This window comes from Paralichthys olivaceus, chromosome 2, assembly GCF_024713975.1.
Source record: "Paralichthys olivaceus isolate ysfri-2021 chromosome 2, ASM2471397v2, whole genome shotgun sequence".
NCBI lineage: Eukaryota > Metazoa > Chordata > Actinopteri > Pleuronectiformes > Paralichthyidae > Paralichthys > Paralichthys olivaceus.
In genome coordinates this window covers 15,452,483-15,477,368 of record NC_091094.1, presented here as the reverse complement: position 1 = coordinate 15,477,368, position 24,886 = coordinate 15,452,483, and the positions used below count along the sequence as shown (strand labels likewise).

Sequence of the window (24,886 nt, the reverse complement as noted above, 5' to 3'; positions counted from 1 at the left end):
GTTCATAAAATATGATTCACTCCTACATTTTGAACCATCCAACAGAACTGAAACTACTTTTACACACATATATATATATATATATATAAGAAAATAAAGAAATAGGTGTTATATATATATATATATATATATATATATATATATATATATATATATATATATATATATATTGCATATATATATAATATATTATATATATATACTTTGACTTTACACCTATTTCTTTATTTTCTTTCGAAAGATTATAGAATATAAAGTATAGATAAAACATTTCCATCTAAGATTCTCGAGTATGTTTAACCCGGAACCAAAGTACAGTCAAGTGTTTCTGGACGAGAACATTAAGTGGCTGGTACATTTCTGAAGCAGCTAGTATGCTAGATTAGCTTGAGTAAACCTCTCCACCGTACGATTGTTTTGTTGTTGCCACCGCCTGGTTTTACTTCAACAAATAAGTAGGTCGTGTTTGGATCTTCTCAATTGTCTATAACTAATGTGTATGTTTGTACAAAGGAGCCATTGATTGTATAATAGCAGGAAGCAGTGTTAGCATTGATGTTAGCATAAATGACAGGGGCGGGGCTTGCGTTCACAGCTACTGTCAGGCTAATAGCTAATGAAGTTAAACCGAAACTTAAAGAATAATGAAGGTCATATTTCTAAGTTTACTTCCGCACTTTAAGGGTTCGATGCCCGCCCTGTCTGTGCTCCTCATCTGACTGCATCAGTCGCTGTCTCTCGGGTCAAACCACAGACTGTATACACACGCCGGTGGGTCGAGTCTCCTCTCGTTCATCGTCACCATCACTGTGCTTTCCTGTTTGTCAGGGCTCAGTGATGGACGACACGACACAGTCCAAGGACAGCACGGACCGGTCCGACCTGGTGTCTGAGGAGGGTAAGAACAGCAAGTCAGTGCTGTGTCAGCGCTGCGGATCTAAAGTGCTGTGTCCCGGGATGGCTGTGTTTGCAGAGAAAGAGGTATGATGTAACACACAGGCTTTGCGATGCCTCTTCTCTCAGGAACACTGTCCGATTTGTTCAGGTGAATAAAACGCTTTCATCTCCCATCGCGACCAATGTTGTGTGAGTTCAGCTCTTCTTCTTACCTAACATGTATTCTGATGATACAGTCGTAGTGTCCCTGTCAAGCGACTCACACAACCCTGGTGTGCACCGATGATCAGCGATGATCATGCTTCAGATTAACAGTGAAACAGAAGAGATTGTTTTTGGCTCTGACTCTCATTAAGTTATTATCCACGTTAAAATCAGGCAGGTTTCTTCATATAAACACTTGATGTCATGAGTGACCATCTATTATCATGAAAAGATCACATTGAACTTGTCTTGGGCGAGTAGACAAATTCTTGTTTTGTTTTTTAGGTGAGTATGAATGTTTTGCAGTACTGTTATAGTACATGGCACGAGTGTCGGTCCACTACTTTGTATTCAAAACTGCTCAACCAAATTAAAATCTGCACAAAGATTGTAGGCCAGCCTCTGGACAAAATGTATGAATCAGCCTACCATAGTAGTATACTAAGATTGGCTAACAACATTGTTTCTAAAATCCCAATCATGTCCTGAACACTGAATATAGATTGTTACCATCCAGCCTGAGATCCAAGGTTCCACAATTTAATAACTTGAGACTTCAAAACTCCTTTGTGCACCAGTCAATCCTAAAATTAAATATGGAACTTAATCCCAGATCAAATGTACGTTTAAGGGCCTTGAGTTTTATAATGTTAAATGTTTGTGTTTACTTTTTTAAACCGATGTTATGTCTGATGCATGAATTTTTTGCTTCCTGTCTTGATTTTTTTACCTGCGATGTTGTAAATGGAGCTGCTATATGAAGCAAAACAAATTTCAGATGCAAAGACATACATGTATAAACATATTCATACACATATATACAACAATGTCAAAGCACCAGTCACCTTCTTTATGCTAAACTGTACAAACAACATTCTTATTGCCAGTATTAAAATTAGAGAATCAAACTGTTCTGTTACTTAGATGTGTTACGTGCAGTCTCACTGGACTTTGTTGGAACATGAAGAAGACTGGTTCCTTTTAACCTGAGAGATCAACAGGGTACAACATTTTAAAAACTCCTATGTAGTGGAGCAAGGTAGTTTAGAGCTTAAACGTAGGTGGAGGTTTGAAGTGGAGATTTCTTTCTCTCTTTATTGATCATATGCAAATAAAACATTTGTATCAGACTTAAATACACGTCAAACATCTGTGTTTGAGTTCTGTTGAGTGTTTTTATGTTAACAGAGGCTGTGTTTTCTGCCACCAGCTGTTCCTCCCCTCAATGCGGAAAAAGAGTGGCCTCAGTACCACAGATGGCTCGGTGGACGGGGACACTCTCACTGCCCACTGGTTAGTGGACGACATGTACACTTTTGAGAACGTGGGCTTCACCAACGACGTTGGGAGAATTAAGTATCTCATCTGTGCAGATTGTGAGATTGGACCAATCGGCTGGCACTGTTTGGATGACAAGAAAAGTTTCTACGTCGCTGTGGAAAGGGTGAATCATGCGTAGTGTAAATGCTGATATGATCCCACAAGAACTTTTTTTTGTTATGTGTTGGCAGGCTATGCATCTTTTTGTGGATTTACACTTAGAATTGACTCCCAGCAACGTAACCCATCACACACACTCACACAGCGACAACGATGTGAACATTCTGCTCGAATAAAATCATTTTTCGGAAAGGTGTTAATGTCGTCTTACAGCTGTTTCCTGCAGAATATGTTAGGGGTTTTTTTCTCAGTGTCTTTTAACCCATGTCAAAATCTTATGTCATCAATCATGTTGATGGAATTAAGATGTCGGTGTGGAGTCTGTTTACAAGAGTTAGTGCTCAATAATGTGTGGAATAGTTGTGTATTACTGTTGCTTGTAAATGAACTGGGAAGATCCTCTACCACTGAATAAAACAACAAGCCGTAAGGCAAATTGGTGCAAATACATTCTCACACGCAAAGTTACATAAAGACAAAGACATGAGATATACAGTATACATATTCACGCCATACATACAAAAGCCACACTGCTTTGGAACCAGCCAGTTTCTAAACCAAGTAACAATGTCGTCAGGCTGCTTTTAGTGACCTTGTTGTTATTGTCAGTCTAAAATTAGCAGACAGACTGTTTAGTTATCTACACATATAAATGTTTGTTAACAGATTAAAAAGGAAGCTTTTAATCAGGATTTGTAAATAATAAGCAAATAATGAGGATTTGTTAGTGTTTGTTATTTAAAATCATTGTTAATTTAATATATGTTTGGATATTGGACTTTGCATCTAACAAAACAAGGATGACACAGGTCCTGGAAACTACTATTATAACAGATTATTCAGTTCTGTAACTAATAATTTGACGAAGCCCTATACAGTTACTCATTGTGTCCAGTCTGTGGTAGTGTGTATGTGCTCTAAAGAAACAGAGAGATGATTCCATGTTACAATTTACAATGACATCACTTGACATTCAGTTTGTTGCATTTCTTTTTGTTTAGAAGGCTGTGGCTACAGGAGCTATTTGCCCTCTAACTAGTGAGGGGAACTTTTTCAGTTTTTAATTTGTTTTTGGGAGAATATGCATAGTCTTACAACTCTCAAGTACCGAAAGAAACAAGTGCAAACCCTGCTACAAATTGCTCATTGTACAAAAGGCAACAGTAGTCTGCTATTCAGACATGCAGGAAAATGAAAGTCACAGAATTTAGGGCTTAGCTAGACTTTATTTACTGAAATTGAATTTGATGAAATCTAACCTGTTAACCTCAAAAAGGTGTCAGATGACAGTAGTGTGGTCAGGCCATAATAATAAGGAAATGGAGATAATGTTTGATGAAAACTATCAATAAACTATAAAGAGCACGAACAGCAGTTAACAGTTTAAAGATCGACATCAACCACACAGCAAGGGGAGAACGTGTGTGGGAGGAGGGGCATAAATTGGGTAAACTAACCCTTTATAACCCTTATAGTATTTTGTGATGAATTTGCTGTACGATCTGGTCCATTGTTATTTTTTGTGCTGTGAAAAGCTCCACCCACACCGAGGCAGTGACAGTGGTGCTGTTGTCAGCTGAGTGAGGTTGGTGGAGCTGTGTGCTCCTCTTTGTGTGTTTTAGAGAATAACAAACCATCAAACTTCTCGAGTGTTATCTTTGTAATATATTTAAAGGAGCGGTAAAAAAAATTGTAATTATACCAAAATGCACATTTAAAAAAAAATCTTTTCAAGGGATTGTATCTAGTTTGTGAGATCTAATTGCTGGTGCTTAAGAAAAGTTGATATTATTGAGGAAATATAAGGATAGAGCTAATCATGTGCTGGCTATGCAAAGGATGTGCAGAATTATCATGTCCATATTGATTCAAAAGACAATTGGACAGAAAGCAAGTGGTTATACAGAGATTTATAAAGACTAATCTTAAAAAACCTTTAAAGGTGTGCAATACATTTTTCTCCCAACTGTGAAACTCACCTGTTCAAGTTTGCTGTCAACAAACAGAACAGGGAAATGTAAATCAGTCGAATATTATTATATAATATATTATTCATTCAATGTTAACTCTAGCTCACAGTAAGCCAGTCACATTTACAATATATAATCAGACATTTACAGTCTTTAAAGGTCTACTAAATTTCCAGACGTCTTTGACTTTGTGCAGGCTTCTCTCTGAATACAATAGAAATACAACAGAACAACAACAACAAAGTTCAACAAAGTCAAATCAATTTGACAATTATTTGTCAGAAATCACAAAACACGGCGAAGATATTTTATTATAATCCTTCAGTGCCTTCACTATAATTATTATATGTAAAGTACTTGACTGCGGTGAAAAACATCCATGAGGTGATGATGGTAGTTGTATATAGTTGGAACACTATTTAGAAAGTGACGTAATGCACATCGACATGATTAAACGCGCGGTTTTGCGAGAAAAAACATTTAAAATATGAACATTAATTTTTATATAGACGATAAACCTGCTTCACGCGTGATGCCTTCAGGGGCTGGTTCAGTGTAAACGAATAAAAATGTTTCTTATGAAAACATAAACAGTCCAACTCTCACCACGTGACTTCAGTCTCCACCAATCAACGAGCTCCTCTAGACCATTTAAAAACGAAGTGCCGGTCGCAGCGTAGAGATCTGGTGGGTGTGCTCGATTAGTGTCACCCAACGTCCCGTCAGACGCGTCTATTATGTTGGCACAGCCGGGCGGGGCCGATCCAACTCATTCTTCCGTTTGTTAACCGATTGATTTGCGGGCGAAGGGGTGAGAGGAATCCAACTCACCCAGCAGGGAGCGATCATCTGTGAGGAAGCCACGGAACCAATAAGCTTTATAATTTATAATCTCTCAACTACAGAGTTTAATAGTCACAAAGTGTTTGCAGTTATTTGTTTTTATTAAAATGACGGTTAATTCGACGTGCTCCTGTAAACCAGCCCTGCAGCCATTGAACTCCTCTAACACATATGACCCCGCAACTCGGGCCTATTAAATATTAGTTTTAGACACCATCAGTGCTCAGACGTGAAACACGGGTTTTGACTGAGATGCAGCATCGTCACCGCAACGAGCAGAAGTGCGGCCCTGAAGCATTTTGTGGGTGTCTACTTTTTGTAGCGGAGGAGCACGCTCCCTGGCTGTCACGCTCTCGTCTCCAACTCGATAATTCGTCCGTGGGCTCATTGAAGTGGAGCGTGGACATGAACTGAGAGATCGCGTCCCCACGAACCACAGCAACAACAATAACAATAAAACATCCAGCGGGAGCCACAACAAAGATGCGACCATGACTCAGCCGCAGCTAAATGAGTTCATTCCTCCCCCGGAGTGCCCCGTCTTTGAGCCCAGCTGGGAGGAATTCTCCGACCCGTTTGCGTACATCAACAAAATACGACCCATCGCAGAGAAAACTGGCATCTGCAAAGTCCGCCCGCCGCCGGTGAGTGCCCCCCAACATTATCCCCCCTCGATCCGAGTGCTGGCTTTGCTTGTTTGTCGTCGCGTGTGGCCGTCGGTAGCTGTTGGTTTTTTTTATAGCAGGCAAAGTTGTGTGTTTTGAGACAGGTTTTCAACATGGCGGATTGCGGCTGCGAGTTGAATTGTCAGCCCGAGCCTGCGAGAGTGTTGCGTTTGTTTAACAGCCGCTACCCAGGAACTCTCAGACTCCGTCCATTCAGGAGTTTTCTTCACATTTTAAACTCTCGCACGTGACCCCGTGTTCAAAGTGACCTTTTAGCGACGTTTTTCTGGAATCAAATTCAAACGCTGAACTTTGCACAAATATGACATGGATTGTTTACATTGGCGCAGAAATAAACGCTTCCTGGAGTCGGCGCACGGACTCGACCCGTGCAGACAGAAAGTCGAACGTCGTCTTTTCTTTTTGAAACAGTGAAAACGTCGTGGCTGAACTTCCCCATCGGGATTTGACAGGTTTAGCCGGTGTGAGCTAACCGAGGCAGGGTTAATTAGGCCTGTTTAAAGCCGCGGTTGTGTGACATAAACGGGGGATAACGTTACCTACGTGCTCGCTGACCAACTGTCTATGGAGAAATGGGGTCGCTTGATCGACGATGTCTTTAATGGACATTGTCTCTTTTTACTATGGTTATGTGTCTTTGTATGCACTTTAATCCGCTTTGAGTCTTCGTCGTTGACGTCCTCAGTTAGTTAGAAGAACACTTTAGACTCCCACTACAGCATAATGTCGTTATTGTGAAAACAACTTGTGAAAACCATTGGCTCTCTTGATAACATTTTTTGTTTACTCTATTTGGATGATCCTGCCCCTAATCCACATCTCCATCGCGTCATGGGGGTAAAAACAATGACTAGAAATGTGTCAGCGCAGTAAAGAAGATATAAGAATAATAAATAATTATATGAATGTCCACCTACCCCCTTAAAGAGAATTGAATCTTACATTGACCTTATTTCTGATGCACTGTGAGAGAGGAGGGCGTTCAAGGGTGTGTCCAAGCTTCCACGCAAATTAGATAAAGGACACATTCTGCCTAAATAAATGATACCATGGCTGGCGACTAATGTGATTTATGCCAGATGTACCCCTGAAAAAAAAAAAGAAGACATGAAGGGTCCTGGGTGAATTGTTTTCTTGGATCTGCATGGTGTCAGTTAACATGAGACTCATCTGAAGCAGAAGTCAGGAAGCTGTAAAAGCCTATTTTGCATGGTTTAGCAGGAAGGGTAGGGGTATGAGCGACTGAATTGTTTAAACAAAAAATGGTGGATGAGGGACTGATCTCAGGGTTTGCTGGTGCACAGGCCGAAAACTCACAGCTCATGTAAACAAAAGAATGTGTAGCATAGATGCTGCTTGTTTAGGTTTTTATCTGATGTGTAACAGAAGGGGCTGACTTGTGCCTGTATTGCCTTTACCAGAGTTTAACCACACCACACGTCAATGCATATCTTTTATAGAGACCTTTTCTCGATTTCAAAATTTTAAAATATATCAAGAGACAAAGTTGTGGCCCGCTATTCTGCAAGACCTTCAAATATACTGGCATCTTTATGATCGCAATGACAGGCTTTGCATTTTAGTTCTTACATACCATATGTTTAAGGAGCAGCAAATAAGGACAAGTACAATACCTGTTCATCCAGTGTAAACTAGTATGTAAAATACATGCAAAAAGGAGAACTCTACTATTTCACCAACACTGTGTACACAACGTTTGCTGCAGTCTTGTGTCATGCACCATCAGTTTCTACTGAACATTCAGACCAAAATTTGGCTCTAGGGTGATGTGTGGGCCAAACAGACCAATAAACAAATCTGAGTTCTTCTGCGTGGAAAGCCAAGACAGTGGTGGACATCCCGGGGGCTTGTATAGCAAAGGCACATATTGCATACTCACAACATCCTGTGTTTTAAAGATCTGACCTGAGATATCTTTTTTTTGTTGTTACCATTTTGTCTCTTCTCTGTCGCTCATGTAAATTGTTACACATATTTATGATTTAAAGAGGAAAGAGATGTTGCACCACAACCTGTTTTTGATAAGTGATTTCTGGGTGCACAGTGTGTGGTCATCGTTTCCTCCAGGGTTCTGCATTGGTTACATATTCACTGTAGATGTTTATAAACGTCTTTCCAGACCCAGTAAATCTAGTGTTTTACATTTCTATTGCTAATCCAATAGTTACAGGTGATCATTTATACAGAGAACTCTGACTATATTTCCACAAATGAACCATTTTGTCCTCTACTAATGAAGAACCATTGTGATTGTTAATTTTTTAATTGGATCCAGATCTGTAGCCTAATTTTCAGGCACAGCTCAGTCAAGTCACATGAGCCGTACATAACTTGCATGCACATTTAGCTCATTTGCTTTTCATCGCAGTCTAGTTTCAGAGGGGGTTTCATTACAAGATGTGATGATTTTAGTGCAAAACTAAGATATTATTTCAGTTTTTATTGTTCCAATTTGCTATGATACAACTGCAATAAGATTTTATGTTTATACACAAATATAATAATAATAATTGTGAAATTAAAAATACTTCACTGATCTTTGAGTCAAGTATAAGATTAGAATGGAAAAAAAGCATTTTTTTACCAATGCAAGAAATCAGTTACGTTATCTTTGATGCACTAAATTAATATTTTTTCTCAGAAAGCCTAAACACTGAGATGAGGCCAGAATCAATCAGTCTATGACAGTGTTAACCATTATCAGCCTCATGATTCTAAGATAACATACATTCTACCAAACTCAAGGACACAATTTCAGAAGTTGAGTCTCACTCATGTTAAATCAGCAGCACTGTGGTGTCTCATTATTAAGCCTTCACTGTTCTCCAGTCTTGCAGGAAGTTGTGTGGAAGTTGTGTGGTCTAGCATAGGTTTGTTTTCAATACAGTGTGAAAGTGCATCAATATCAGACATGTTGGTGTTTAGTCTGTCAGTAAGAGTAGTTAAGTAGTTCAGCTGCTATTGTGAACTCCACCACACAGGCCAGGAAGTAATCTGATGGTCTCGTCTTTTTTTTCAAATCATATCTTTGTGATCTTTGTAAACTAATTTTATTCAAATTTTTTGACAAACCTTTTTAAGAAAGTTTTAAATTGTAATGTTGGATTCAAACTTAAGCATGTTGCTAAAGGCAGTAAATGTAACTTTGTTTATTTAGCAGCTCAGGTATTTGAATGTTGGCACACATGATGGCTTCCTCTAGGCTTGGCTTTATTAACAGGCTCTGGGTTTTACTTGAGGAAGGTTACTGGCTGATCAGACTGGCTGTGCAGACTCGATTTGTTTTTAGATTTTTACTCCTTGTCCACTCAAACCAGGCCAGCGAGAGAATGCAATGGTAAAATCCTTTAAAACAGGTGGTCATTTATACCGAGAATTTTGTCTACTTCCATGAATGAACCATTTGTTTCTCCACTATCGATGAACCACTGTGGTAATTGATTTTTGAATTGGATCCAGCTCTGTAGCCTAATTTCTAGACACAGCTGAGTCAAGTCACATGATCCCTCTACACACACACACACACACACACACACACACACACACACACACACACAATAGCTTCCTGTAGGCTTGGCTTTGATATGTTTTACATGAAATACTGCAAGTTACTGGCTGATCAGACTCATTGTGCAGATTGGATTTGTTTTAAGAATTTTACTCCCTGTTGAGCCAAACCAGGCCAGTTAAGAGGATCAGCTGGTAAAATGCTTTCAAAATACATATGAGTTGTGAGTGGCAACATTCTAAAAGTCTTTATTACCTCTGATTTTGCTGTTTATTTGTTGTGGAGAACTTACATTAGGTATGTTTTATGTATTAAAGACAAAACCACAGCACTCTGAATAGTTTAATGTTTGTGCATTGAGATATAGTGTCTTATTTAGTATGATCCTCAAAGTCTGGTTTTGCTTTAAAATGTTTTGTTTTTATTCTCTCAGGATTGGCAGCCGCCTTTTGCCTGTGACGTTGACAGACTGAAGTTCACACCACGGATACAAAGGCTCAATGAATTGGAGGTATGTTCATTTATCATGTATCTATGTAAGATACAGAAAATCTAGTGTAAATGCTGCTTTCAGTAAGAATGAATAATTTGACTTTCTTTCTATGTTATTGTCTTATGTTCTTATGTAAAACCTTTGTTTGATTCTGTTTTTAGGCTCAGACCAGAGTTAAGCTCAACTTCCTGGATCAAATGGCAAAATTCTGGGAGCTTCAAGGATGCACTCTGAAAATTCCTCATGTGGAAAGAAAGATTTTGGATCTTTATCAGCTGAATAAGGTATATGCAAATTCTAGTTTCATAATTATGAGGCAAGGAAGAGGACCACATACAGTTGTGTGATAATGTGACTGATGTCATACTGACCTTATTTCTCTTTGACCGTAGTTGGTGAATGAAGAGGGAGGTTTTGATGCAGTCTGCAGAGAGCGACGCTGGACGAGGATATCCGTCAAGATGGGCTTTGCGCCGGGCAAGGCAATCGGCTCTCATCTTAGAGCGCACTATGAGCGGATCCTCTACCCATATAACCTCTTTCATACTGGAGCCAATCTGCCCGTATGTCAAATATGTTTTCTTTTCCAAGCTGAGCAGCAGTAGCTAGACATGCTCACAGCTCGTTCACAGTTGAGCGGATGTTTTCTGGAAGAATTTACAGTTCAGTACAGGTCCTTAACAAGGAATTCAGTATATTATTATGAATCCAAGGGTAGAACTGACTTTCTCTGCCAGCTTGGTACACACAGGATTGTTATAATTGACAGGAGTTTAATTTAATCGGGGAAATGTAGACTGACCTAATCTGAGTTTAGTCCTGAGGAAAGACAAGGCAACTTAATTTATTTCACTCATTATCATACACTGAGATCCTTCATTCTTCTTCTGTCATTCCTAGCATAAAAGCACTGATCAAACGCAACAAAATATTAAAAGAGGTAAAACACTATCTTCAGATGGTGGTCATAATAACAGGGTCACTGTAATACCAGTACAATACATGTGCAATCCAATAAGCATCAACAATAAAACGTCTTTCTAGAAAGTCTGCAGAAATGTATTATGTATAATGGTACTCTTTAGTTGATGGCTCTAGTACTGGATAACATACTGTGCATGTTGCACAAGTATTTCTGATGTCATATTTTCGAGGACTAAAGTCCTTGAGAAAGAAATAATTTAAATCTCATTTAAACCATCCAATGCTAACACTGTTTTATTATGTCAAATCTGTGTATTTTGAGAGCCTGATCTAGTTTTATTTATTTAGCTAAAATTTCAGGGGAAAATGTGGCTGGTAAATCTTTAACCCGAGTAGTTCAGTCTTTAATAAGGGCCCTACTTCTTTCTGCAGAAGGCCACCTTGACCAACGACACTAAAGATAAGGAGTACACCCCTCATGACCTGCCGCAGCGCCAGTCTGTCCAGCCACAGGAGACCTGCAGCATTGCTCGCAGAGCAAAACGAATGAGATCTGAAGTGAGTCGATCAATCTTTCTCACTATTGTCTGATATTGTCACACCAACTATATAAGCCATATAATTCCACATTAGTTATCCGGTATACTAGTTGCAGGTGACTTGATAATATGTTCAACTCTTACCTTTCTCTCTAACACTCGCTGTGATTCTGACAGAGAGGTTGTGTTAAAATCGAACCTGGCGAAGATTGTGAGAATCGTCCCAATCTCAGGAGGAGGATGGGAACATTTGCTGTCAAACCAGAGCGTGGTAAGGACAAAGACAGTGTTGATTGATTTATCAAGGCAACGTCAATGTTGAGTGATACTTAAGAGAATCTTAAATCTTCGATTGAGCCTTTATCAATGTCTTTCAGTGAGAATGGCGGTCACAGAGGTGAAAAAGGAGCCCATTGAACATGAGGATCCAACAGAATATGAAGAAAATTTATTTAAAAAGATAGTCAAACCTCCCCAGAATAAAGTAAGTTAATTCTTTGGTTCTGAAATTATAATTAGCATTACCATGGTTCTAATATTGTAGAAATACAAAGAATGGATGAGCCTTACCCTCTGCTGTCAGTTATATGTATGAAAAAAGATTTCAAATCATAGAACAAAGGCAGTACAGCTGTTCTGTGTTCTCAGGTGGACCAGTACATGTGCCAGGTATGTGACACTGGGACCGCTGAGGAACGCCTGCTGTTGTGTGACGGCTGTGATGACAGCTACCACATTTTCTGTCTGATCCCGCCCCTCCACGATGTTCCCAAAGGCGACTGGAGATGCCCCAAGTGCCTGGCTCAGGTGAGTTTCCAAAGCTCCACCCCACAAGGAGCTAAACCCTGAAAGAGCAGCTTAATTGGCAGTCAAGACTAGAAACTCCTGTCTGATACCCACAAACAAAAAGAGAAGTCTGTTTTTTTTACTTAATATTCCATATTTTCTCTCGCAGGAATGTGGCAAACCTGCTGTCGCCTTTGGCTTCGAGCAGGCCAGCAGGAGCTACACCCTCCAGGCCTTTGGAGACATGGCCGACTCCTTCAAGTCGGATTATTTCAACATGCCAGTTCATGTGAGTTTGCAACATCCAATGCACTAAATTCAGTAAGAGTGGCTGTTGTTCAACATTTATTAGCTCCAACACTGATATGATCAGTTTATTTTAACTCGCCATCATTTGAAATATGCACACAGTGGCAAAGAAACCCCAGAGCCAACTAGGGTTATGGTGGTGTAATTGCACAGTGGCATAGACACACAATTGTAACCAGATTTTAGCAGAAAAGAAGAAAAATAACTTGGCAGAGATATGACTTCAGGGCATGATGGGTAAGGATGTTCGCAATGTTCTGAATTAAATGTGGAGTGATTGAGGGAGACTATCTGTCAGACCTATGGTTCCACTTCTATAACCGGATGCTTCCATAGGAAAACTATGGATGTATCTTGAAAAGACATGTGTTTTTAGACATTTATATAACCCCAAAGATGACATCTCCAGCACAGTGGAAATAAAGTTTTACTGCATTTTGCACCAAATATTCAAGTACATGAAAATGATCTATTTTCATCCAAGAAAAGCTTTCCAGAGACAAGATGCAGAATCAGGCAGAATTTGAAAGGGAAACAAGCTCATTCTTTTATTTGGTTTAATGACTTTGGTCTGGAACAAAGGAATGCTTTGATAACATAACACACTTCCAGTGAGAGTCCTGTTTGTCAAATCAAATACTAGAGGGGGTGTAGCCAGAGAAAGAGACCTTGTGTATTACAGGTTGAAGAAAGAAATTGTTATATATATATACACACACACACACACACACACACACACACACACACACACGTTCATGTCCTCAATATGTTTGTTATTATTGTGTTTAATACAGAGGTTTCTGTGTGTTTTCAGATGGTTCCCACAGAGCTGGTGGAGAAGGAGTTCTGGCGTCTCGTCAGCACCATTGAGGAGGATGTCACTGTGGAGTACGGAGCAGACATTGCCTCCAAGGAGTTTGGGAGTGGTTTCCCTGTGAAGAACAGCCATTTTGAAATCTCCCCTGAGGACGAGGTACAAACTGTCGTCCTGGTGACGTTGTTTGTTACACTTGTGTACTGACAAAATTCATTTTGATGATAATTTGATGTCTTACAGCGTAACTGAAAACTAGAAGATGTAAACTTGCGTCGCTTTAAAATGTAGTGAAAAATTCAGTAGTATTGAAGCCTAAAAACATGTCCACCCTCAATACTGAATAAATATTTATTGAAATGCAAAAATAAAAAATTAGTTCTCCGGAGGATTTTGGCTTTCTCAAAATATCTTTCAGAACTTTCTAAACCAGTGTACTTTCTTTGCCCTGGGAACTGAGACACATAAACAACACTGATATTTTTCTGTTTTCAGATATGAGTTTTTAGTTTACAGGGCTGGTTTTTGAGTTGTGTCTCTCACCCGCAGCATTACCTGAGCAGTGGCTGGAACCTGAACAACATGCCGGTGCTGGACAGCTCGGTGCTGACTCACATTACAGCCGACATCTGTGGGATGAAGTTACCATGGCTGTATGTGGGCATGTGCTTCTCCTCCTTCTGCTGGCATATTGAGGACCACTGGAGCTACTCCATAAACTATCTGCACTGGTAAAGTGCCCTCTTTTAACTTCATAATGAATCAATAATAGTGATTTTAAAGACTGTTGTGTTACACCAGGAACAGATCATTTCATCTTGTCAGAAAATTTGATTTCTTATTCAAATATCTTACGAAATCCATCAGTCAGAAAAATCTAAATGCACTGTGGGTCAGCACTGATATAACCTTCTTCTCCTGGAGTTTACTGAAGGTGTTTGACCATATGTATAGGGGGGAGCCAAAGACGTGGTACGGGGTCCCTGGTTACGCTGCGGAGCACCTCGAGTCTGTCATGAAGAAACTGGCTCCTGAGCTGTTTGAGTCCCAGCCAGACCTTCTTCACCAGCTGGTCACCATCATGAATCCCAACACACTGATGAACAACGGCGTCCCGGTAATCACCTTCCCACCCATTCAACCGTTATTTCTTTAAAGTGTGATGACTAATATTCACATGTACATATCAAAAATTAGTTCAGTTCATTGCAGTTTAAAGTTTAAGAAACAGGGACTAACAATGTACAACTTGTAATTTTTCTGTCCTTCCTTACTCTTCATTAGATCTATCGCACCAACCAGTGTGCAGGCGAATTCGTCATCACTTTTCCCAGAGCTTACCACAGTGGATTCAACCAGGGTTTCAACTTTGCTGAAGCTGTTAACTTCTGTACAATGGATTGGGTAAGAAGATGATTCATCTGTTTGCACATCACTAGCCATGTTTTTGTTTCAATTTATTTAATTCTCTTCGTTCAAATTTAGTAGTTATGCACCATGCTCCAGTAAATCTTCTTTTTCTTTTTAAAGGTTCACCGTGTAGGATTTAGAGTTGGGGAAATTTCTTGATTCGTAGATGCATCGAGATGACAGAATATAATTGATTCATAAATTACAGCATCCTTGTAATAACAGTAACAGTCTAAAATACTTTTTTAAAGCACAAATCATGAGGCTAGTGAAAATGCACACCTCTAGTAGTCACCCAGCAATAAAAAAAATTATTTGATGCAGTGATCATATTATCATCAAATTGTAGCCCTCTGAATCAAAACATAAGGTCCCCACCTCTATTAGGACGTAATCATATGCAATGAAGTTGTATGACGATTATACCCAGATAAATATATAATTATAAATACCATGTTCCATTTCTGATGATATATCCTCCTAAATCCTACACGCTGGACCCTTAACATTAAAATATGCCTATAATCAGATCAATTAATATAAGAAAATAAAAATGAAGAAAACACTTAAAGACATACAGCATATACAAAAAAAAAAATACATTTATAGGGTCGGTAAATGTTACTTGAAGGTACAGATATTTATTATTTTTATTAATGTTGTTACTATAGTTTTGTGCTTCCTTAGGGACTTATCTTTGTGTTTTCTTGCAGATGCCCATTGGCCGTAACTGTGTGGAACACTACCGCCAGCTGAGCAGGTACTGCGTCTTCTCACATGACGAGATGGTTTGTAACATGGCCTGTAAAGCAATCACGATGGATGTGGACCTGGCGTCAGCCGTGCAAAAGGAGATGACACTCATGATCCAAGAAGAAGAACATCTACGACAGAAGATTAAAAAATTGGTGAGCAGCTCTTGTCTGAAGGGCCTGTTGTTTTTATTCGTATATCAGAGTAAAGGGTTAAACTGGTGGCATCATGTAGTTGCTGTATAGAAAACTTAATTTAAAAACACATTTTGAAGATATTAATCACAGTAGATTCAAAGATTTCGACTAGTAGCCTACACAGCTGTCACATTTAGCTCCTCTGTCTCCACCCCAGCTCTAACATATGTGAATCTGTATCCCCAGGGTGTGGTGCAATCAAAGCAAGTTGATTATGAGGTGCTCCCAGACGAGGAACGGCAGTGCACAAAGTGTCGGACCACCTGCTACCTGTCTGGCATCACATGTGCTTGTAGTCCCGGCAAGATGGTTTGTCTGTACCACACCCACAACCTCTGCTCGTGTCCTCGCAGCAACCTCACCCTCCAGTAAGTCTTCAGTCAGCACATCAACATAACATACACTCATCACTTTGCATCACTTTTTTGTAATGCTATCATAAAAGCTACTTGCTTTTCAACTTTGAATATAATTAAAAATGCTTACTTCATGTACCACTGCTACTTTATATTTTTGAGCATAATTCACTAATAGAACATCTCACAAAATGTGTGGGTTTCGCCCACAGGTAAAAAAAATATGTTGGCACTTTAAGTCCTGCTTTAAATTTGTTTCAACAATTAAATATTATTTATAAAATATGCATTTTCTGAAGCAGTGACTTGGTAGTATTTGATTTTTAAAATCTGACGTAATAAAAAAAAAGTATATGTGTGCATATTGCTGAGTTGAGAGGATTAAACTCAGTGTTACATAATCAACAAAGATCTTTGGTTTTGTGGTAGTTGTAGTTTCATGGTCCGTCCTCTATGAAAAGTAGCTGTTGAATGTAAAAGTGCCGGCCTTGTGTACAATTTCTCATCCAATTTCACACCCAAGGTACATTTAGAAAAAAGGGTATTTACATTTTACTTAAATTAATCTCGGATTCAATAATCATAATAGCGTATTCATTGTCTTGCTTTGTTTTTTTCCTAGTTACAAGTTTACACTGGATGAGTTGTACCCCATGATGGCATTAGTGAAGCTGCGTGCAGAGTCGTATAAAGACTGGGTCTGTACTGTTCAGGAGATCCTGGAGAACAAAGGAAGCAAGAAAAAAGGTTTGTTGGAAACTCCAGGTTACTACAAAAGTGTTATCACGAATGCGCCTTGTCCCTATGTTAATTAGGTACTCGTTAGAACACAGTTAGCTTTCATCTGTTTTATATTACATAAGTCTATAATCACAGTAGGCTGTTGACACATTATTTCATATTTAAAAGGTACATGTTTTTCAGAAAAGGAGCAAACCCACTTATTACTTTATTCCACCCCTGTCATTTGTCTGATACATGTAAACATTTTTTTTTTCATGAGTACTCAAAATTCAAGTTTCTCTGGTCAGGTTTGGAAGAGCTTCATAGTTTGGTGGAACAGGTGGAAACAAAGGTGTTCCCACAGACCAGTCTCCTGAATCAGCTCCGCACCATCACCACAGAAGCGGATAAAGTTGCTGCGATGGCACAACAGCTTCTCAATGGAAAGAGACAGACGAGGTAGAACAAAAAAAATATACAGTTGAAATGTTTGGTATCATCGATAGGGGTCCAAGTCAGACTGTAACACAAATATATAAAAATCAGCTTCATTGATTGTAATCCACAGCTGATTTTGCTAGATGCTAAATCAGTAATGTGATATTGTCACCTCTTGTTTGTTATACACAAGTATCATCTTTGTGTTTTAATGTGAGCTGGCTCCCATTATTCTTAATTACTGTTATTGACTCTGTTGTGTTATTATAGGAGTTAGAAGGGCTCATTTACTGGTAGTGTTTTCATTATAACCTGCCAGACAAAGGTGCCTACATGCTTGACCTATTTTCAAAGCGCCAACTTCATAGTTTTAAGTGAAAAAAGTATTATTATTATTATTATTATTATTATTATTGATATTGAGTGATATTTGCCCTTTATTGGTCTGTTGAGCGGTTCTCCTCTGTTGTAGGTATCGTTCTGGAGGAGGAAAATCTCAAAACCAGCACGAATTGACTGTGGACGAGCTGAGGTCTTTCGTCCGACAGTTGGACAACCTGCCGTGTACAATCCGACAGGGTCCGTTACTGAAGGTCAGTGAGCTTTGATTTGACTAGTTACTGTGTATATGATTATATATTTTCATAATTTTTTCTAAATAACACATTTGAATATCGTAAAGATTTCAATTTTGGATAAGAAGCTGTGTCTTCAACTTAAATGAGTGAAGTTATTCAAATGCTGGTACTGAATGCTTGTTCATTATGACCTCCAGGACCTTTTGACCCGGGTGGATGACTTCCAGCAGCGAAGTGAATATCTCCTCTCTGATGAGACCCCTAGCCCGCTGGAACTGCAGGACCTGCTGGATGTGAGTCTGGGCCTGGATGTGGAGCTACCCCAGCTGCCCCTGCTGAGGGAGAGACTGGAGCAGGCTCGCTGGCTGGAGGCCGTGCAGCAGGCCAGCAGCTGGCCAGACAACCTCTGTCTGGACACCATGAGGAGGCTGATAGACCAGGGCGTGGGTCTGGCCCCTCACAGCTCCGTGGAGAGAGCCATGGCTCGTCTGCAGGAGCTGCTGACGGTGTCGGAGCAATGGGAGGAGAAGGCTCTCATCCTCATCGAGGCCAGGTGAGGACGTAAAGCCACACTGGACCAGTTGTGTTTGCATCTTCCATCCCTCAGCTGTTTTTCTTTGTGAAGTAGTTTTTGCTCTTGATGTTCAGTGTGTAAATTGAATTCCCAATACATTGAGCAAAAGCCTTTTTCAAGTGAACGAGTCTTATAAACTGTCAGTGTCGGGGACAAAAGTTGATTAAGTTTCAGCATTAAAAATAAATAACCAAATATGGTACAATTCCAAAAATAAGTAATTGTTGTGTGAAACCGACTTCAACTACAGACAGTGCAGAGTGAAATGTGCCAAGTCTGCAGAGCAGGATCATAGTGGATAAAGAGGATCATGGTGTTGTTTTAGTGCTTAACCCACTAACGGCTGCACAGAGATGACGCACTGTAACTGATGCTTTACGGCAACTCTGCCACAGCAAACTCTTCAAATGATCTCATATTTGATCTTTCTATACAACTGTGGAAATAAATGCATTTCTCTTACTGTAAGTTCGTACTGTTTGTACTGTTCTGTCTTGTCCCGTATTCAACTGATAATATGAAATCCTATTCTTTGTGGTTATTCCTATATGCATTGAAGGTATTAAAACTTGTGTCACTTCACAGGCCTTGTCACAGCTTAGAAACTCTTGACGCTGCTCTACAAGAAGTAGACAACATCCCTGCTTATCTGCCCAACTGTCTGCAGCTAAAGGACGTCGTCACCAAGGCCAAGAAGTGGCTGCATGAAGCTGACGCTCTCCAGGTAAAATAAATCTCAGCTATACTGAAGGATTTAACACTTGGCCAGAGATGGTTGGGCTAGGATTGTTTATTTTGTGTTGCTGTGCCTGTAGCTCGGGGGACGTATTCCTGTGCTGGACAGCCTCTCTGAGCTGGTTCTCATAGCGGAGGGCATCCCAGTGAGGCTCAACCCACTGAGTCGTTTGGAGGCCCTGGTCAGTGATGTTCAGGCCTGGAAGGAAAGCGCAGCAAAGACGTTCCTACTGAAAAACTCTCCTTTCTCTCTCCTCGAGGTAAACAGGGATATTGCTTGGTGTGAGTGAAACTCTCTTACATGCTAGGATCGTCAGGTGATGTGTGTTTGCCTTTGTGTTTTCAGGTGCTTTGCCCAAGATGTGACGTAGGGACCGGATATCAGAGGTCAAGATCTAAAAAATCAAAAGACGCTCCACAGATGAATAAAAAAGCTTCAACAAAACTGGAGTCTCTATGTGACGTAGAGAGAGCGCTTTCTGAGAGCAAGGACTCCGCCTCTGCTGTGAGTGATCCTGTATTTTCAAATTTCATTTTTTTCAGCATTATTACTAATTAAATATACTCCATAAAAATCAATAAACAAAATTTTTTGATGACTTTAACATAAAGCTTGAAGTCCAGATGAAGTTGAGTGAATCTTCAGATTCAGAGCATATCCTGGCAGAAATTGAATATAATATCCATAATTTGAAATGTAATGTAATCACCTGAAACTAAGATTTGTTGTGTTTTCGTTAACTTAAAACTAACCCTTCATATTTACATTGGGATCAGGTCTTCATCCATTGAGTTCACCACATAACATTGTACATTACATTATTCTGCAGGAGCCCTGAACAGACAAACCAAACTCTTGCTCTAGAGACGATCTTGTATTCAGTTGATTTTATTTTGCAAAGCTAGATGTCACTAAATCCTACACACTGTCCAAACCTTTATCTGAGAAAGGGATAAAAAAAAGTTAATGTGACCTTATAACATTTTGTGTGTATACTATGGTTGTCACAAAGCCACTAAAGACAGGACAGTAAAGCATGATTGATGTTTGAGTTGTTTGTGCTGATATTTATTTTGATAGGTCAACTAGTTACAGTAATAAGTCATGACATATAATGACCATGTCCATGAGTGGTTTTTACTTTAAATTTTTTAGATTTAATAGAGGTAATTTTCACTCCTCACAGATGACCACGCTTGCTGAGGTCCGCCAGAGGGAGATGGAGATCTTGTTGGCTTTGAGGACTTCGAATGAATCCAAGCTTCTTCCTGCTGAAAGCTGCAGCACACTCAGTGTTTGTGTTTGCCAAAAGGCCCCTTCAGGTGCCATGGTGCAGTGTGAGCTCTGTCGAGACGTTTTCCACTGTGGCTGTGTGGAAGCGACTGCCGACCTTGAGTACGGCCAAGCCTGGCTTTGCCCTCTTTGTCAGCGGTCGAGAAAACCACCTCTGGACAAGGTCCTGCCGCTGCTGGCTTCACTGCAGAGGATCCGGGTGCGACTTCCAGAGGGAGACGCTCTCCGCTTCCTCATCGAGAGGACGGTGCAGTGGCAGCACAGAGTACAGCAGGCATGCACAGAGGGAGTTCAGGAGAAAGTGTCAAAGATGGTCAGTGGAATCATATAGCAAAAGCCTCTTAACTATTGTTTTCTTAAAATAATTCACCATCAGATGATTTGTTTGCTTCGTTAGTGTCATTTGTTGGATGGTATTTAAAACACAGTGGATTGTTTTTATTGTTTCAGGGGAAATCTGGACCCAGAATATCTTCACATCTGACTCAGGAAATAAATGGTTCATCTTTTTATACAGAGCACCAGTCTGTTCCACTGCAGGGTCAGTGTTTAAAGCTTTAACACACTTCTCATCTACACATGTCACACTTATACATTCAGTCTGTTTATTTCTCCCTCTGATCGCCTGTGTCATGTTTGTCACAGGACTTGGTCATGAGCTGGATGAGCTGATGGTGGAGGGCTTCCTGCTACAGGTCACTTTGCCTGAGACCGAGCAGCTGTACAGATACCTGCTGTATAAACTGGCACCCCCGCCCTCACACAGCGCCCCCAGTGGGAAGCACACAGAACAGGACCAGCAGTCTCAGAGAGGGAGCCCCCATCACAACAAGGTGACAATGATTAAAACCAAGACCATTGATTCTGGAGCACATTCACGATCACACTTGTATTCACGGTTTTTGGTATATTTATTGTAATAATTACGTCTGGATGCAGAATGGAGGCTCCAGTCTCAAAAAGGAGTTGGTGAACGGTCAGAGCAAAAGGACCAAGAGACGTAAGGAAAGCTCCGACTCTCAGCACAGTGAGACTGCCAAGAAGTGTCGCAAGAAGAAATTCAAGAAAAGCAAAGAGAGGAGTGAAGAGACCAAGAGGACAAGTTCTCCTTCACACACAGTGTCTGACCCTGACCCTGCTCCATCAGACTCAGATGAGGAGGATTACTCGCTGTGTGCTGCACCATGGTGCAGAGAGCCAGAGGGGGACGAGGTTGGTTTTAGATCTTTCTGTTACATGAACTTGATGCCGCACGTATCTGATCTGAATATTAACTGACAGATGTTATTGTTGATCAAATTTAACGTAAACAAGATTCAATACTCAACACTGATTGATTGGAATTCGGTCTTTTGAGCTCACACAAGCAAAATACATGAACTCAAATGTATTTTAGATTATGAAACACAAATACAACCTGAGACCTTAAGAAAAACAAAATAATAAATCCTAAAACCAATCTTAAAGCAAATTAGAATGACCGAGTAGAGTTCATACCACAGCCAAGGTCTCCTTTTGAAATCGTATTTCAATTTGTCAGATCTTGAATTTAATTTGGATCAGCACCAAAGTGAACACTCTCACAAACATCAGTCCCCCTAAACTTGGCATTCTCTTCAAGATCCATGAATTATTCTCCGAGAAATCAATTTGAAATGTTTGAATAATGTTAAAGAAAGTGGGGTAAAAACAAATCCTGGATCAGCCAACTGACCCGGATCACACCCTTGGTTGATTCCACAAACTTTCCTAAGTAATCCTGCTTAACAAAACAAACCAAAACATAACCTCCTTGGTGGAGGTAACAAAACAAATGTGAAAATAAATACACAAGTGTTGATCGATGAGAGTAAAGCAACATCACATCTAGAAAACAGAATGTTGTGTTTTTCAGGTAAACTGGGTCCAGTGTGACGGCAGCTGTAACCAGTGGTTCCACCAGGTCTGCGTGGGACTGTCTGCTGAACGAGCGGAGAGGGAGGACTATGTTTGTATAAGCTGCACACAGCCAGACTACAAAAGAGGAGAATGAAGACCAAAAAGTGACTTTTGAAGGATCAGCAGTTTTGTTGCCGCAGCACTTAAGTGCACACCTGAACTCTGTGTGCCCCCCCCCCACTCACACCCCCATCTCTTCCCTTCTGGCTTGCCCTTGGTGAACATGGTGCTATTTACTTTTTTCCCAGAGTTACAAAAGACTTCTGTCACTGTTTTCATCACGTGGCTGGTTTTTCAGCTAATCAACTAATCCTTTCTGAAACTTTCCAAGACCTGATGCACACATGTACAAAAATGGCAAAACGTTTCCAGAACCAACAGCACAGGGATATTTTTTTTCAACCAAAACTGAAAAAAAAGTCAATTGGACATCACATTTTAAAACATTTTTCTTTTTTTACATGCATCTGAACAATGTGAAACTTATCTTTCTCTTGTAGAGTAAATATTATTTATCTAAGCAATAACTGAACTGATTAATTGCAGTTCAGTTTTCAGCTGAGCTATATTTGTGCTTAGACATTCTTTGATAGGATGCCCTCTTAGGATAGGATGAAGCTAAAATCCTGATGAATTCACTTTATGAATCTTATGATCTTACTCGGTTCAGTTAACACTTTTTAACAAATCAGAAACAAGAGAAGCGACGACTGCACGTCTGAGCTTGTTGATCCAAAATGTGCAAAGGTTTGCATCTGAATATTTGCCCACATCCCTCAAACAAACAAACTAACTTTGAGATGAAGTCAGGATTCCCTTGTGCGCTGTCTGCGGAAGAGAAAACACGAGCCTTGGATCTTGAGTTCCTGGACCTTGATGTTCACAGAGTGAGAATGAACTGTCCGACGTCAATGGAATGTACATTTTGTTTTAGGGTGGATTTTCCCTTTATATGGTTTAGGATGAAAATATCGTGTTGGACTTAGATTTAACACAGACTGTGTGATTTATTTGCCACGGGTATATGACCTTTTTCTGCTCCTTTTGGGTAAATAATATAATTCATATGTTGCAGTTTGCATTATATAATAAAAAAAAATGTTTGTTCCCAAATGCCTGGACTTGTCCATCCTTTTAGTGCTGAACAGTCGACAAGTAAATTTCCTCTTCCGTCACCTGTAAATTGTCTTGGCTCAGCCTCAAAGATGGAGTGAGGAGTTGCTGCTCCATCACGTGGAATGCATTCAGTTAAGATGGGTCCACACATCTTATTGGGACACCTCCTGGGCACCTTCCATTGGAGGATTTCAGGGCTCATCCAGCAGCGAGGATACCCGGGGGGTAGATTTAGAACTCACTGGAGGGATAATGTGTATATATCCCATCTGGCCTAGTGGCCCGGGGATGTCTCAGGCTCCCACCAGGAGGAGATGGAGAGTGGGCAGGGAGATGTCTGGAACACCCTGCCACCAACCTGACCTCAGAGAAGCAAAGAAAATGAAGAAGTCTGAAATGTTTGGGAAGGTTGATTTTAAATTACTCAGAAAACTGGCAAATAGCTAGTACAGCAAGATTTGATTCAAAGGTGGCTGCCGAGTTGGTTCTGTTGAAGTTGGACTGCTGCTGCTCAAAAATGCCTCATTTTAGTCTTTGATGATGCAACTGTGGCCTGAAGTTGACCTGCTGGACCAGAATGATCTGAAGTGTCTCACATAGTGTCTTCAACCCTGTTCATTTTGATTACAGTGTTTTACAGTTTGTAGCTGGAATTCAATCTGCATGTGTAGAGGAGTGATTTTATGTTTTGGTTGATTGTTCAGTCCATAATAAAAAAGATTAGCAAATAGGCACAGCGACTGCATAAATGCTGAGAAAAATCAATTATTCATAATTTATTGTGTCACATTAAGATGTAGTGAATAGTAAATAGTTAACATGGCTTAAATTATGATTTGTGGATTTGCTGTCACTATTTAAGCCCTAAACTCACACAGCACACCAACATCTGTTACACAAATATGTGGTGTCTGTCCTTCAGATGGCTGCACGTTTTTCTTCGCATCACATTGACATACTTCACATACTTGTTGCATTAACAATATTTAAGTTGAGTTTGCTTAACAACAATGGAGGTCACATCCTAATTTAGTGGTTTTTGTGTATAGTGAACATTGTACAGCTGTGTGTACAAACTGCAGGAGTGGACTTGAAGAAACTCACACAGTTAGTTAATGTCTGTGATGTACGCAAATACAAAAAGGTGTAATTTTACATCCTGAACACTTGCTACTTTAGTCAATTCATAATTACATTATAAGAAGGTTTTACCCTTATGCTACAAAGTAAAGGAAATGTTTTAAAGTTAGTATTATCACTAACAAGTGTAGAGTTTGTCTTCTGAATGTTGGATCAAGGATCAAGGTCTTGACTGATCCAGTTATATGTGTGTAACCTTT

At 39.9% G+C, this 24,886-nt stretch overlaps 2 protein-coding genes across 2 annotated transcripts; both read left to right on the top strand.

Annotated features, from left to right (window-relative positions):
- Positions 1-316: 316 nt before the first annotated feature.
- Positions 317-2,737, top strand: rabif (RAB interacting factor). Its single transcript, XM_020086359.2, has 3 exons — positions 317-455; positions 829-981; positions 2,312-2,737. The coding sequence occupies exons 2-3, from the start codon at positions 838-840 to the stop codon at positions 2,558-2,560; spliced, it is 393 nt and encodes a 130-aa protein (XP_019941918.1). The 5' UTR covers positions 317-455; positions 829-837; the 3' UTR covers positions 2,561-2,737.
- Positions 2,738-5,703: 2,966 nt separating this feature from the next.
- kdm5ba (lysine demethylase 5Ba) lies at positions 5,704-23,543 on the top strand. The gene is made up of 27 exons (XM_020086620.2): positions 5,704-5,998; positions 10,003-10,080; positions 10,224-10,346; positions 10,455-10,625; positions 11,419-11,544; positions 11,703-11,796; positions 11,903-12,009; positions 12,174-12,332; positions 12,481-12,600; positions 13,435-13,593; positions 13,984-14,165; positions 14,389-14,551; positions 14,719-14,838; positions 15,558-15,752; positions 15,981-16,162; positions 16,773-16,897; positions 17,182-17,332; positions 17,784-17,904; positions 18,087-18,442; positions 19,049-19,187; positions 19,279-19,458; positions 19,545-19,703; positions 20,386-20,805; positions 20,943-21,033; positions 21,138-21,325; positions 21,432-21,704; positions 22,387-23,543. The coding sequence occupies exons 1-27, from the start codon at positions 5,846-5,848 to the stop codon at positions 22,522-22,524; spliced, it is 4,473 nt and encodes a 1,490-aa protein (XP_019942179.2). The 5' UTR covers positions 5,704-5,845; the 3' UTR covers positions 22,525-23,543.
- Positions 23,544-24,886: the final 1,343 nt, after the last annotated feature.